The 16349-nt window shown below is 50.9% G+C and overlaps 1 protein-coding gene across 1 annotated transcript in view; it reads left to right on the plus strand.

The window, feature by feature from the left end:
- The window catches only part of LOC133345191 (vitamin D3 receptor-like), a 49388-nt gene extending 33295 nt beyond the window's left edge, over positions 1-16093 (plus strand). Inside the window, 5 exon segments of the mRNA XM_061555735.1 lie at positions 324-426; positions 860-1040; positions 2247-2398; positions 3115-3231; positions 7541-16093. Coding sequence (XP_061411719.1) covers positions 324-426; positions 860-1040; positions 2247-2398; positions 3115-3231; positions 7541-7800 — 813 coding nt within the window. The 3' untranslated portion in view covers positions 7801-16093.
- The last annotated feature ends 256 nt before the right edge of the window (positions 16094-16349 follow it).

Consider the following 16349-nt stretch of genomic DNA (forward strand, 5'->3'; position numbering starts at 1 on the left):
AGTCTGTTCTTGATGACCACAGCTGCACACTGGAGAGTTTTTAACTTTACATTTGTGCATCAGGTATCCGCATGGACTGTAATGGATTGTGCAATGGATGCAGTTTAAGGTGGAGCATGAGCTTTGTGGAAGTTCAAACCCAGCGGTCTGCTGCTGCGGCTCGGCCACGGAAAACGGGCCAGTAGGGGAAAACCACCCGCGATTGTGAGGGTCACCCGGCACTGGCTCAGCTCGGGTGCGGCAGTGGAAAAGGGGCTGTATCGTTCCATCCGATACAATGCACCGCGTGTCCCCCCCCCCCCCCCCCCCCCCCCCCCGTGCAGCCGCCGGTTCGGAAGAGTGACAAAAGCTCAGAGGAGGGGTTCTGCTTGTCACCAATGGGCTTACATCTCGAGAAAAGCAACTCCACCTGCTCGTCCCCGACCTGTAAGTGGAGGACACGTACCGCCAACCCCACCCCGGTAAGCTGCTCGCCGTGCTTGAGTACGCGTCATGCCGACCGACCCACCGACCGACTGACAGAGGTCACGCGGCCCTTCTCGTCAGTCCAGCAAATCGGTCAATCGCTGATAGAGCAGGGGTCATTGGGTGGGGTCATTGGGTAGGGTCATTGGGTTGGGTCAGTGGGTGGGGTCAGTGGGTGGGGTCATTGGGTGGGGTCATTGGGTTGGGTCAGTGGGTCGGCTCAGTGTGTGAGGTCAGTGGGTGGGGTTTGTGGGTGGAGTCAGTGGGTGGGGTCAGTGGGTGGGGTCAGTGGGTGGGGTTAGTTGGTGGGGTCACTGGGTGGGTTAACTCGTGTGACACGCGCCGTGCTGTTCGTGCATGCGTGCGTGCGTGGGGGCATCTCCGTGGATCCAAGCTGCCCTGAGCGTGGGCATGAGCTTGGGGAACATCTTCAGCATCCTGCCCATGTGCACGGACGATGGGAGCGACGAGGTCACGGCCAATCCGCCCTTGACCATGCTGCCGCACCTCGCCGACCTCGTCAGCTACAGCATCCAGAAGATCATCGGCTTCGCCAAGATCCTCCCCGAGTTCAAGTACGCAGCCTGTCAGCTCTCGCGCGGTGGCGGCGATGGCGGCGTAGCAACTTAACTTGCGGGCATCATGATATACGAGGATCGATGAAGCGGGGGGGGGGGGTGTTGTCTTTGTTGTCCTAGTTTTCTGTCCTTCCCCCTTAATTTGTTGTCCTTCTCCAGCACCTCCGATTAGGACGGTTGGCTACGTACTGTGTGAAAGAAGATCAACGTACACGTATACAGATGATGGGGAAAAAACATCGCTGACAAAAGAATAAGTTAGTGCCAGCGAAACAAAAGTCACGTACAACAAGTTTGTTGAACATTCATCCGTCGGGAGGGCACATGTAGAAAATACATCTCACGTATGACACCGAGGGCGGGGATCACTGCGGATAGTGGATAACGATCAAACTGATGACATAAAGAGGTGGACAGGAGAGTGTTGGAGGAGTGTTGATTGAAAACGCTGAACTCGAGAACGAAGAGCAACGTACCAACGTGGCTGTAGAAGAACACTTTTTTTAACCTGTGCATGTCACCTGCTGCGACTCGCAGATTTAGAAACGTGAATAAAGACAAAATATTTACGAGTTGAATCACCTGCAAAAAGAAGCGTGGATTCGAGAGGTGCGTGCAATGTGAAATACACCGCTGAGACAGGAATAGTAGCACGTCAATTGGAGAATGATGCCCGAGTTAGAGGCGTCGTTCTTGGCTGCTTGGAAAAGTTGAGCGGGGCTTGAGTCGGACGCAGCGCCGGAAGTTACGGTGGCCGAGAGTTGAGGCCAACCGCGGAGGGGTAGCCAAAGAGGGGAACGCGTCTGATGGCGTAGCGGAATCGGCGTGCGAGCGCACAGGAGCCCAACGGATTGTTGCATCGCAATACATACGTATGTATGTTGAACTTGTTTCACCGTACTATACATAGCCAACCGTGCTAAGCAGAGGTGTGGGGGGGAAGGACAACAAGCTAGTTTTCTATTTAGATGTAAAAGTGCATAGCTCCAAAGGCTTCCTAATATTGGAAGGTTGAACGTTCCAGACGGCCACAGGAGCGCATCTGAAAACACGCGATGCAGTGACCGTCTTTACCTTCAGACATGGCAGGGGTTTAGAGAGGCCTTCATTTGGGAATGGACTGATGATCATCATCGCTGCTGCTGCTGCGGACGCCGGTGATCGTTATCTCTGCGTGCCGTGTTTGCTGTTTGTACACCGCAGGGAACTCCACACCGAAGACCAGATCGCGCTGCTCAAGTCGAGTGTGATCGAGATCATCATCTTGCGCTCCAACCAGTCCTTCTCCTTGGAGGACAACTCCTGGACGTGCGGCAGCAACGAGTTCAAGTACTGCATCACGGACGTCACCCAAGGTGAGTACTATCTCCCTTGTACGCATTGTACCGGACTTTTAATGGGCACGCTGGTTTCCTCCCACCATGCAAACATCGTGCACACATACGGCCTGCTTCTCAGTCCACTGCTGAGAGAGGGCCCACGTACACCGTGCGGGTCGTGGGGGCGATTTGACCGTACTTTACGCTGGTGAGTGCTAGTTGGTGGAAGGCAGAGCACAGACATGGAGGTTTTGGAATGGGTGGTGGACCTTCTTTGGCAAACAAACGCATTGAACACCTCTCTTCTCTCTTCCATTCGGCTGCGTTATGATTGGACCGCCATTCGACGGCGTTCAGGGTCGTCGGATGGATTCCAATTTTGCCTCCTGCAAAGGCGTGGAGGAGTAAAACTGTAGAGAAGAGTAAGGTGGGCCCTTGGCAGGACGTGTCGCTAGCTAACCGCTCCAGACTAATGAGATGGAGCGGCGGCCGGGGAATCCAAACACATCAGAGGGGTCGTCCACCAAAGGAGACGGAGCGACGAAATCAGCTATGTGGGATTATTCGTGACAGCTTGGAGAGGCCTTCACCTGGCGATGACGATGTTGGTGGTGACGACGACGACGATGATGATGATGATGATGATCTTTCACACCGTATGTAGCCAAACATACGTTAATTGGAGATGCGGGAGAAGGACACCAAATTAAACACAAATAGCAAATATAGATATGCGTTCCTGCTTCCCACAGCAGGCCACTCCATGGAGCTCATGGAGCCCCTGGTGAAGTTCCAGGTTGCCCTCAAGAAGCTGAATCTCCATGAAGCGGAGCATGTGCTGCTCATGGCCATCTGCATCTTCTCTCCAGGTAGGTGCCATGGAGGCAAGATGTTGACCTCACCCGGTATAAAGGAGGTCGGGGGTTCGATGCCGACCCTGATACCTGTTTATTTGGAATTTGCATGTCTCTCTCACCGTGGTCGTGTGGATTTTTCTCCAGGTCCTCCGTTTTTTTTTCTCCATATTTAGAAACATGCGTTTAGAGTATTTGGCTACTATAAATGTATAAATGATAAACCACTTAATTGAGCTATCATTTGTGGCCAGGTTGCTTCTAGAAAATAGCTATATAACTCAGTGGTCCTTACCTGGTAAAATAAAACTATTATTAAAAACATAGGCTTGGCCTGCCTCTTCACTGCTGGAATACGCGGGAGGTAAGATGAGCTCTGGGGGGAACAGACAGGGCCCAACTAGAGGGTCCAATGTCTTGGTTATTGCTAGCGGATAAGGGCCTCCACAGAGAGCTCCTCTGCACGGAATGTTTGGCCTACTCTTTCACAATGGTGAAATGTCTTGGAGGAGGTGGGAGTACCCACACTTTAATTCACCGCACGTGACCTGCCAATTGACTTAACTCTGGTGTACCCATTCATACTGCATCTGAATCATGTTACATTTTGTCACAGCACCTTGCCTATGTAGTGCCATAAGAGGGGAGGGGCTGCTGGGGGCTCTGGTATCCTCGGCGGATAAGCCTTGGCGCCAGGCGCTGGGATCCCAGGCACCCCAGCCAGTTAAGCCCCTTGGCGCCACCAACGGGGGGGGGGGGGGGGGGGCCTGTGTGTGCTCTGTGGGATATCTGGGGGCGCACACAACCCCACCCCTCGTTGGGGACGAGGCATAAAAGGGCAGCTCCCTGGCCGGACGGGGCCAGTTGTAGCTCAAGACCCAAGACCAGCCATCTTAGGACCCTTGACCCCCTCGTCCCGCTTGTCCTTGTAAGGGCCGGGATGCTGTGAGAGTCAGTGGTGGGACTCTGGAACTCCCGGCTCAACGTCCTTGTAAGGGCGAGTTCCCAGGAAGACAGAGTCCAGACCCGCACCTTGGCTCGGTCGTGTCAGATAGCCTCTCCCAGGGTAGTTGTAGCCGGAGGACCCCAGAGCGTAGCCAGAGTAGTGTATCTAGGCTGTGTACCTAGGCTGTGTACCTAGGCTGTAACAGAGTATGAGGACTGAATGGAGTGTTGTATTGTAATAAAGAAGTTACCTCTACAAGTGTCTCCGGAACCCATTACACCTACATTGACCAATGCGACACTAATTCTGGCAGAGTGCTAAGCATCAATGACCTAATGCATTCGACAATTTTCTGTGGAAATGGATCAGTCGGGCCTCACGAGGTCAGACAGCTGAGCTGGCATAGCCGAGATCTTGGGGAAAAATTCAGCCAGGAGCCAGTGATTAATACGGGTCCTCTGCACGGCCACACAAACATTCCTAGAGGTGGCTATGGGGCCAGAGACCTGGGCCCAAATGCCACGTGGGTGGGGGGGGGGGGCCTTGTTCATTGGCGACCAAAAAACCGAGGCCCGCTATGGGGCCCTCTATTTTGTGTCCACCCTGGTTTGCATTTTCCCCTTTTTGCTGCCACATCTTGGACGGCCCTGTACTCGGGCATAGCGAGCTGATATACCAATCATGTATATTTAATCGCACACTTTACTCAGAAAGTCAGTCCTGAGAATTCATATGTTAGTGTTTGACCGACAAAACAATGAACACTTTTTGCAGGGCTCGAAAATGTGTGCCCCCTACCGTGGAGACAAAGAGGTCGAGAAAACCGACCTCAGAAGTTGTTCTGCAACCTTCTGGGGTCGATCACCGACACAGGGTAACGTCACTTGCCCAGTGTGAGCATTCCTATAACGGAGAGTCCTGCCCTCTCAAAAAGTGGCACCAATAGCAGCATTCACAATTCAGACCGTCGTTGCGCACAACAGCACGCCCCCCGTGTGGCAAATAAAACCGCGTCGACTTTCAACTGAAAGACAACGCATGCAAATACCATGCGTGCAGGAGTGGGCACGCTTTCAAATTTATAAAATCTCCGAACGGCATCCTCAACATTTCCGGAACGACCTGCCTCTGATCCTATATTTGACACAGCTGTTGTGTTGGATTATTAATAAAACCTCGATAATTGACCCTGAATGTGTTTCCTGTTGCTGTTGGATGCACTTATCGCAGTGGCTAGGGGGGGGGGGGGGGGGGTATGCTGTCAAACACAGGTCACCGTGAAGGCACAGCCCCCGAGTCAGACTTAGTACGAACCGTTAATCATATTCATCACGTGAGTTATCTCCTTTTATATTTAGCAAATATGCACATCACTCTTGTTTTAAAAAACAAGCCCCTTTCATTACGGTCACCCGCGCAGAAGTTCACTTTGACTAAACAAAACTGTGGTGTGCATCCAAATGGGACGTTTACCAATCAACGTGTAGTGAGTCCAACTGAGTCGCAGACATTGTTCCTTTTAGAGGCAACACTTTTATTTGTAACACCGTAACAGAAAGGGGTAACTGTCCCTTTACCAGATACAGCCTAGGTAGGAGACCACCCATCTAACTACCCTATACAGGGGAGTTACAGCTACGAAGGGTCGGACCCTTGCTCGGGTCTCCGACCACGTGGTCCCCCGTAGGACGAGGCGCTTCCAGCTTGAGATGCAGAGCTTCCAGCTTGTAGAACGAAGAGAGACCCCAGTCCCTCCCAGGGACCCGCCTTATATCCTTCTCCGGTCGGGGCCGCTCCGCCCTCGGCCCTGCCTGCCTTCCTGAACATTCTCGTTCCCTCTCGATCCTTCTCAAGAGCTCTCTCCGGACACGTGATCACCCCCTAGTCCCCCCACCTGGGGCGACCTGTGTGGACAGTCCCGATCACGTGTCTACAGGGTCAACCAGAGTGCCATGGCCCGGGGCAACCCTGCCCCTGGGCAGACACTCACCCCCTCCCCCTCGGGGAAGCCCCCACCACACGCTATGCGTGGTGCCCTCACGATCCCAGTGCTCGCCAAGCCCCGCTAGGGCTGGTGTCACACACAGCCACCCACACGGTGCTGTCCACGATGTAGAAACATCGAACGGTAAGACCCTTCCAGGCCGGCACCTTTTAGTGACATCCCCAATGTCACTACAAATGCATGGACATCGTCTGGACAGTGTTAAAGTGGAGAGGGCACGGCTGTGGCCTCGATGAGCGGTGCACCACAGATGGGCACTGGCATTTCGCTCGAAACCAAACAGGGGCGTTTTGCGTGCACTGAAAGTCACGTGAACTGCCAGCGCCAGAAACGAACTGCGATGTGTTTGGGCACGAGTGAAACTGGATAACACTGCATGCAAGTTGCATGTTATTTTGAAATGGTTCGGTACCGATTAACCATTTGATAAAAAAAAACTTTCCACTGAGTTCGGATTTGCAACATTCGTGAAGCAAAGATCTCCTGTGTAGCCGACATTGTCAGCTACACGGGAGGTCTTTGTGTTGATAATTCTCAGCGAAAATACATTTATGGATTTTTTTATAGCTATATTAGTCCACTAGTCGAAGATAATAATTTGTTTAATTCCACTTGTTTACCCACGAATGCCGCACCGACTCATATTTATAAAGATCCTGCCAAGTTTTTTTTTGTAGTAGGAGGGTGGTGACGTCTCTACGTCTAATCCCAATTGAGTTATGTGCAGGTCATGTTAGCAGAATATGGGGGAGAACATACACACTCCACGCAGAAAGGCACCCGAGTCGGGACTCGAACCCACGACCTTCTTGCCATTACCACTGCACCACTTTTGACATCTGTGGGGGACACATGTGAAAAAGAGCTTCATAGCTCATTGGATTCCTTCAGTCTAAATAAATATTCTGATTCTGACTTTGCCGACCAACGTGAGCCATCAATCGTGTTGATCGGAGTGGATCGCATCACAAGTACAGGGTTAGGAGGTCACGTGTTGACTGTGCAACTGGAGTGGGATCTGGCAGAGTGTGTGGTGGCATCAAACGCATGGGGGGGGGGGGGTTGGGGGGGTGTGGGGGAGGTGACATGGGAGCGGTTGGCACTCCAAATCCTCCAACGGCAATCTGTATATTTGTATACATGTATGTTGAACTGCTTTCGCACCGTACGTAGCCGACCGCGCGAATCGGAGGTTTGGGGGGTAGGGACGACAAACCAAACACAAAAAAAGCAGCTCTGAAGAAATTAGTTTTCAATCTCAAAGGGTATACCATGCGGTGGTACAACTGCACTTTTCACAAGACCTTCGTACAAATCACCCTGTGACCACTGACCTTTCTCTCTGCTCCTGCCTCCATCACCCGTCAACCCAGACCGTCCAGGCGTGACGGATCGTGACCGCGTGGAGGCTTGCCAGGAGCGGCTGTCGGAGACGCTGCGCACCTACATCTCGTGCCACCACCCGCCGCCGGGCGGCCACCTCCTCTACCCCAAGATGGTGCAGAAGCTGACTGACCTTCGCAACCTGAACGAGGAGCACTCCAAGCAGTACCTGGAGATCTCTCGCAAGGAGGGCGCCGTTGACGACCTCACGCCCCTTCTCGTCGAGGTGTTCGGCTCCCCGCTACCCTGAGCCAGGGGCCCATTGCGCTGGCCTTCTTCTCGCTGCTCTTCCCAGAATGCTATTCTTCGTCTTCACTCTATCCTTGCTGCCCTTCTTCTCACTGCTCTTCCCAGAATGCTCTTCTTCACAATATCCTTGTTGCACTTCGTACCGCCCTGCTTACGTTCTCACTTCTTCTCTCAGTCCTTCATGCTGCCCCTTGTACATGTGCTGCTTTTCTTCACACTTAACTTTATCTTGGCTGCCCTTCTTGACGCTGCCCAGCCACCCCGCGTGGTCTACTGTCACGTGCGCGCGTGCGCCCGACGCATGTAATGACGCATCGATCGCATACGACTCTCACGCTCGCAATACGAGCGTCGAGTTATGTGCATGATAATCCGTGATGTTGGACGTGTAGAGGGCTGCACCGTGCAGCTATTCGTCGAATTGTGTCCCCATTACCTCCTTGCAACCACTACAGGGGAGTTGGGGGAGAATCTTTACATGCCTATCACTGTACCTACTTCGGCTGTGCATCTTAGGATGTTCAACAAGTGATTAAGGTTCGTTATCATCATCGTCATAATCAGTCACGATTCATCCGCTGCTGGATGACAGCCTCCCCGAACCGTTGTTATTCCTCGCAGTCACAGCCTCGTGGTGTAAAACAAAACAAAAACCCCACCCTGTTCCTGCACATGAGCTCATTCCATCGCTCCGTCTTCTGCAGGCGGGGGTGCTGTCGAGCATGTTGACAAGAAAGGACGTGATTATCCATGTCTGGCAACATTGCTCCCACGTGGTTTATTGCGTCTCGTCAACCGAGTGGTCCCACCACGAAAGCGTTGCCTGCAGAGCGTTACGATCTTTAAAACAAGTTGTTGTTTTTTTAGAATGCATTCCAACTAAGGTTGGAGGTATTCACGCATCAGCTCTGTTCGTCTGCCTGTATGTAACGGAGGGATTCGTGATAATTCTCGTAAGGATGATCCAATATGCACATCCTTTTGAGAATTAAGTTGCGTTACTATTAAGCCAAAGAAAAACCTCTCACAACGATCAAACCATTGCCTAATACTTCACGACGTCATTTCGTGTCACCTCATGTCATCGTGAGGTCATTATTGCTCATGTTATATCTCCGAGCACAAACCGCACCTGGGAACCGTTAACGGAATCCACGCGGACGCACGAGTTTCCCCCCGATGACCTTCAACGGAGCTTCAAACTCGTGCGGGACACAGCCCGTGCAGGACACACGGGCCAACGTAGCGTAGCTGCATGGTCAGAGCCGTTTTTTGTGGTTTTCTGTGGTTGTGTGTTCCTGTGAGGAGGAGTCTCGGCACCAGTGGTGTTAGGGTTGGGCACAGCTCACAAGGGGCTCTGATGCGACCCTGGTCTGGGCTCAGCTCGGTTCCTCTCGCCTGGTCATTTTTGCAGAAATTTTGGCAATTCGTTTCATAGGCAGCGTAATTATTTGAAGCATCGCTTTGTTTTTGTTTACATAGCTCAGCTAAGCACACGTGCAATGCGCTGAAAATACGTCAGTAAGGTATGTATTTGTAATCTGCCACTCTTAAGACCGTTTTAGAGCGTGTATTGTTGTATTACGTGTGGTGCCGTGGGTGCATGGGCGACAGACAATCTCGATGTTTGTACTACGTTGAACTTCTTTCGTAGCGTACCAACCATGCGAATTGTGCACTCGCATCAGCGGTCTACTTAACAGCCGAGATGGCCTCACGTCACAGCAAACAGAGATCATCACTGTCTTTAGTCAGATCGATTCAAGAACTTTAATTTTTTTTGTCCAGTGTAGCAGCGAATGCTCACACCTCTTGAGTTGCTGGGGGGACGATGCGAGTGCATTGTATGCGAACTTAAAAACATATTCCTGTGTAAGTGATTCGTTGGGTGTATCGTGAGCTTAACGATCGATATTGATCAATGAACAGATTTGCCTCATCCAGCAGTCATCGTCAACCAGAACTGGTTCCCATGACTGCTGTATTGATATTCCAATCTGCCCTCAATGTATTCAGAAAACTCTATGGATCGTTATTATGAATCAGTATTACATAAGGTTATTGACCCAGTGTTTACGCGAGATGTAAACTGCTTCGCCTGGTATACAGGAGATCGCGAGTTCGATACCGACCCTGACGCCTGTATATTTGCAGTTTGCATGTTCTTTCTTTTCCCGTGATCGCGTGGATTTTTCTCCAGGTCCTCCGGGTTTTCCCTCCACATTTAGAATCAACATCACGCGTTTAGATTATTTGGCTGCTATAGATTTCCACGTGATAAGCCACTTCGTTGAGCTATCATTTGTGGCCAGATCACTTCTGAAAACATATAGATCGGTGGGCCTTACCTGGTAAAATAAAAAGTTTACTTTTAGAATGGACCTCAATGCCAGTGCCAGTGTTGGTTTTGCACTCGCTTTACTGACCACCATTCATCAGCCTGTGACCCACGAGGTCAAAGCTCCCCGGTCCTCCTCGCTCGTTCGACAACCTCCTTCGTTTCGGGGTGTCAAAGCCAAGTCGCCACGTGGGTCAGGATTCTGCCATTGGTGAAACGCGGCTTGTGTGGTCTGGGGAGGGACGATTCGAATTCGCGATGAGATTCTGTGTGCATGAACACGTGTGTTCCCATGCGGAGGGGAGCGGTAGTGCAGTGGCTAGCGGCGCACTGCGCTACTCGAACCCGGCGACCCGAGTTCATTTCTCGCTCACGGTCAACATCGGTGATGAATATCTCAAACAGTCCTCGGCCTCCAGTACGTCGACTCAGCCTTCAATGAGTACATCACCATTGGGGAGACAAAGACGGCCATGTGTAGCGCGGACTACTCACCCCCTTGTGTATATCCTTCCGACCTTCATAGGTGCTCACTAACAGCACTTGCCACAAGAGCCCTATTAAGGCTATACGAGAGATATTTGTCTTCATCCCAAGTGACGCAGAGGGACATGATTCAATTTAAGATGCAGATATCATTGTGCGTGTGTACGTGCGTGCTCCCACTTGATGACATGTTTCTCCATCATCGGGCGTGTGCAGTGCGTGTAACAACTTAATTTGCATTTGATCGGAGAAGATTGGTAAATACGGAAAGGCGGACTGCTGGGTCCGGAGGACGTGCGTTAACACAGTGCCTCGAAGTGCTTTGGAGTTGGACCGAGCGTTGTTCGGTCATGGTGTCCAACTTTTCGCTCCACGTGCGGGGAGCCCTTCCAGTTGCCAGTCTATGGAAACGAAACGCCCAAACAACAGACGCGGGCACGGCCCAAAAACTCGAATCGGAGCTTTAACGGAGCAAAGCCGCGACAAGCCTGCGGGATGAATGAATCGTTGTTTGCGGTGGTGATGGTTGTGGTGGTACTGGTGGTTGCGGTGGTGGTTGTGGTGGTGCTGGTGGTAGTGGTGGGGAGCGGTAGTGTAATGGTTAGCGCGCTGCGCTACGAATCCGGCGACCCAAGTTTGATTCCTGCTCACGGCCAACACCAGTGACGACTGTCTGAACCAGTCCTTGGCCTCCCCGAGGTCGACGCACCTGGTGCAGTGTGTAAACATCGCCACTCGGGAGACAAAGGCGGCTGGACGTGGTGTTGGCCACCCACCCCCTCGTGTGCCCTGCCGGCCTTCATAGGTGCTTGCTAACAGCACTTGCTCCAACAGTCTGTTCAGGCTATACGGAGCATCTTTGTCTTTGTTTGGTGTGTGCGAAGCCTCGTGGTGCTTACCGGTACCAATGGGACATTCGAAGCGTTCACGAATTTTCAGCGTCGCGATTCAATCCGAGAATTAATTGATTGTTAATTAGCCATCGTCGTCGCCGCCGCCGGCCGTGGTGAACGAACGTAGCTCAGAATCGGATATATTAGAATGTTTGTTTAAACCTGTAACGAGGTGCAGCATGGTTGACGCACGTGCTGTGAAACAAATTTACACGTAAATTTTTTTCACAGAGCGTGCATCATTGGCCCTTAACAACGCTTCAAGTGACCGAAAAATCCGACCGGGACAAAGGCACGGCTTTCTAGGTGAGCACACAAGACTAATATTACCTGCTTCAAATAAAAATTAAAATATAAAAAAAATCTTAGATGCATGCTAAGATGGTACACGCCAGAGAAATCGGTGCGTGAATGACTAATGGACACTGCCAGGCAACATGATCTTCTTCTTCTTGTTCGCCCATCAAAGTTGATGGTGACCATGGCACGTTTGTCATTTTTTTGGGTTTTGATGAGTGCGCAGATGGCTGAACAGGCCAATCCGAGCCCGGAATTCTCTGTGGCACACTGGACAGGTCAGGGAGGATGTAGAGCTCTGAGGTGCAGCCACAAGTCCTTCCTTGGTAGATTTGCGCTGCTGCCTCTTCAAGATAGCACAGGAGCTTCTCCTACTCTCACTGAGGACTGCACCGTCCTGTACTTTTCTTCTCCAGGCAGGTCGGTCCTGTGCTAGGGATTGCCAGCTTTCCAGGTCGAATCCAAATAAGGGTGTCCTTGTAGCGCTTTTTGGGGCCACTTGTGCTCGCTTGCCATTCTTCAGCTCGCCAAAGAAGACTTGTTTTGGAAGTCTCGCGTAGGGCATTCTGGTCACGTGGCCAGTCCATCTAAGCTGTTCCTTCGCAAGCAAGGTGTAGATGCTTGGGATATTTGCCTTGCTGAGGACTTCCGTGTCAGGGATTCTGTCTTGCCACTTGATCCTCAGCAGTTTCCTCAGACAGCTCAAGTGGAGATGATTTAATTTCTTGGCATGGCGCTGGTAAATTGTCCAGGCTTCGCACCCATACAGAAGAGTTGGTAAGACAACAGCCCGGTAGACCTTTAGTTTTGTCTCCTGCTTGATGCCATTCCTTTCCCATACCGAGTCACGTAGACGCCCAAAGGCTGCACTGGCCTTGACAATCCTGATGTTAACTTCATCATCTATGTGCACAGCGCGAGACAGTGTACTACCAAGGTAAGTAAACTTGTCAACGGCTGAAAGTTTTTGCCCATTGACAAACATGGTTGGCTCAGGGTAGGGTTTCCCAGGAGCAGGTTGGTATAGGACTTTAGTCACGTAGACGCCCATGATAACAACGTACAGTACATCCTTGTTTGTCAATCCACTGCTGGTTGATGGCCTCCCTAACGTCAGTGTAGGTCGTGAGGGTTTTTATGACCATACTTCACCACACCGGTCGATGTCAGTTGATGAGGTGGGCGCCCAGAACCGGTTAAGATATCACTCGCAGACTTATGTTAGTCATGGCGAGGCATCAAACCAAAGTTGGCTAGGTTCAAAATTCACTGCACGAACCACTGGGGAGCTGCTCTCCCCCCCCCCCCCCCCCAGTCCAGTGCTCGCCGAGCTGCATTGCCTTCTGGTTGCCGAACAAGTACATTGTGCGGTTGCACTCATTACACACAAAGTGCTTGCCACGAATGAACCACAATACCCTGCCGATCTCGTCAAGGAGCATAAACCATCATCACGCGAACCATCAAACAAAGGCGGTGTTCACAGCACGGCGCTTTCAGATGCGCTTCTGCGGCCATCTGCAAAGCTCTTATTTCCGATATTAAGAAGCCACTGGAGCTATGCACTTTTAAATATACTGTCGTTTGAAAAGAATTTCTTTAGAACGCACCTCCGATTAGCATGGTTGGCTACGTACGATGCGGCGAAAAAAGTCCAACACGCATAGTCCATTATACAGTTTACCTGCTCAGGATTGTGGTTTAAGAAACATGGAAATGAACTCGACACGATGTAGCAGCAGCTGTAAAATGTGCAAAGAAGCATGGAGGTGCATGCTTGGAATTACACTGGGAAACAGAAATTAGAAAACACACTTAGAACAGAAACATGTCCGGTGGGCAATACAAAAGGCGACCGGGTCAGAAATCGAACCCAGGCGCCTCTTGCTTTTACCACTGCACCACTTTACCACCCAACGTGAACCATTGACTCTGAAGTGTATGTATGTTGAACGTCTGTCGCACCGCACGTAGCCCACCGTGCTAATCGGAGGTGCAGGGACATTGGAAGTGCGGGAAACAAACAATCCACCCAGTGCCCGCACGATGCGCAATTACGCCGCTCCGTCGCCATCGTAGATGCCCTCTTGCGTGCGTCCCATTCCTTGGCTGCCACTCGGTGTCATTATAACTTTAAATCTCGAATTTAGAAAAGGACTCCGAGCTTACTTTTAGTCTGTCTCTTAGTTCCCCCGGTCTGCCTTCATTTGCCATCTAAAGTAGACGCACTCTGCTGTTCCCCACTCGTATTGCCTTTTGGCAGATGCCTCCAAATGTTGAGCGTACTTGTCGGACGTGGCTTTTGTTTTGTTTGGGTTTATTCCGTCTGGTCGAAGTTCTTCTCAATTTAGCTGATGCATTCTCGAGTGCAGCGACAAAGACCAATACTGGTCAGTGAGATTGGTTTTTCTTTTCAGTTTTTTCGTTTCAGTTTCATTTATTTGCTATAGCCCTGTGAGCCATTCGGCTCTTAAAACAGGTGCAATCACAACAAACAAAATTCAAAACATGAACAAGAAAACATCTTAAAGTGACTATGCGCAAACAGAAAAATCCAGGAAAAAACTGCAAAAAATCTTCCACAAAAAAGCACCGTACACCAACGCTCTGTGCAAAAATCCCGTGGGATGCAAGTCATAGTTTCTGAAGCGAAGGAGAAAAGTCTTGTGAGAATTGAGCTCTATTGAGTAATCACGGGGGTAATTTCCCACACCTCCGATGAGTACAGTTGGCTAGGTATCGTGCAAAAGAAGCTCAACATACAAACCAACATTCGTGGATAGAGTGTTGGCGCACTATGCTTGCCGCCCGGCGACCTTGACTTGAGATTCCCGGCAAAGGCAAGCATCGTTGCCGAGTGATATCCGAACCGGTTCCTGGGTTCACCCCTTTCAGTGACCCTCACTAGCAAGCGTGGCAAGGTAATGGTCAACTGGTGGCATGGCCTCGTGGTAGCGCACTAACCGCTTGTTGCAGAGCCCCAGCGGTTCCGAGTCGGCAGCCTTACCCTGGATGTTGCTACGGGTGTATTAGCCATACTCTTAGTTATTTCGGTAAAGTCACGTAGGTAAAAAATGAAATAAAAATTAATATGAAGAAAACAATAAAATCACGACGTTTCATTCATTTTAATTTCATTTTTTACCTATGCGACTTTACCGAAAGAACTAAGAGTATGAATCCTTGCAGTCATGAAAGCTTCAAATCTAGAATTGTATTAGCTATAACGATGCACCTCTTATGCTTCACAGTGAACGTTCAATATCCGTTGTGTGCTGGCATCATGGTCCAAATTTGGAGAGTTAAAAAAAATCACCCGCGAATTGCCCAATTTAAAATATGTAATGCGAGCATAAACAGGGTGGTTGCTGGCCTCCGCGCCACTCACACCGGAGCGTGTGGGAGGAGCAACTGCTCACCTCGGCTCCAATGGGAGACGAGGTGAATGGGGGGCGGAGACGGGGGCAGTACGAGAAGGAGGAGTCAGGGTCACGTGATGGGGAGGATATAGGGAGAGAGTCGGAAGAGATCGGGGAGTGGGAACTGAGCGAGAATAGGGGAGGCCACGCTGGGCAGTGTGGAGGAGCGGCGCCATCTGCCACGTGGTCGTAGACCTATGCACACCGTCGGCCAGCGGTGTGCGTGAGGTAGACGGGGCTAGCGGTGTGTGAGGGGCTAGCAGAGTGTGCGGGGCACACGTAGCTAGTGGGTGACTAGCGGAATGTGCGGGGCACACGGAGCGAGCGGTGTGGCTGGCGGCGTGTGCGGGGCACACGGAGAGAGCGGAGCGGCCACACGGAGCGTGCGCGGGGCGCGCGGGGATCTGCGCAAGTTCGGACGAGAACCAGCGGGGTGAGATACGAAGAACCTAAAATAAACGACAACAGAGACCAAGAGAGCCTGACAGAGTCGTTTATTACAAATACATACAGGAGCAGCAAAACCTAATCTTATTTTTTCATACTTTGATACTGGGGAAAAAAGGTCCTATTTCGGAGCAGCAACATTGCCTCCGCCCCCTTATTGCGTAAAACTTCGCAGGACCCTCCTGAAAAATATGCATGAGATTTGGACTTTCCTGGGTAAACTAGGGCAGCAGCTTCTTGGTTATTTCGGTAAAGTCACGTAGAAGGGAAGTAATACAATAATAAAAAATAAAACAATAAAATAATTCTCACGACGTTTCGGCCACAACGCAAGCAGCCGTCCTCAGGTGAAGAACATGTCTGTCGATAAGACAGAGTCTAAATGACACGTCTTAGGCTTGGAGTGTCTATTTAAGCTGTGAGGGAGGAAGAGAGCCTTGACAAAAGAATTTGCATTTGAAGAGGAATTTTGCATATTTATGGGAAATGCAGGAATGCGAATAGTGCTAATTGCCTCCCACGCATTTCACAATTACCACTATTCGCATTCCTGCATTTCCCATAAATATGCTAAATTCCTCTTCAAATGCAAATTATTTTGTCAAGGCTCTCTTCCTCCTCCCTCACAGCTTAAATAGACACTCCAAGCCTAAGACGTGTCATTTAGAAT

The sequence above is a fragment of the Lethenteron reissneri genome, chromosome 21 (assembly GCF_015708825.2).
Source record: "Lethenteron reissneri isolate LAM-NWPU_2019-01 chromosome 21, ASM1570882v1, whole genome shotgun sequence".
NCBI lineage: Eukaryota > Metazoa > Chordata > Hyperoartia > Petromyzontiformes > Petromyzontidae > Lethenteron > Lethenteron reissneri.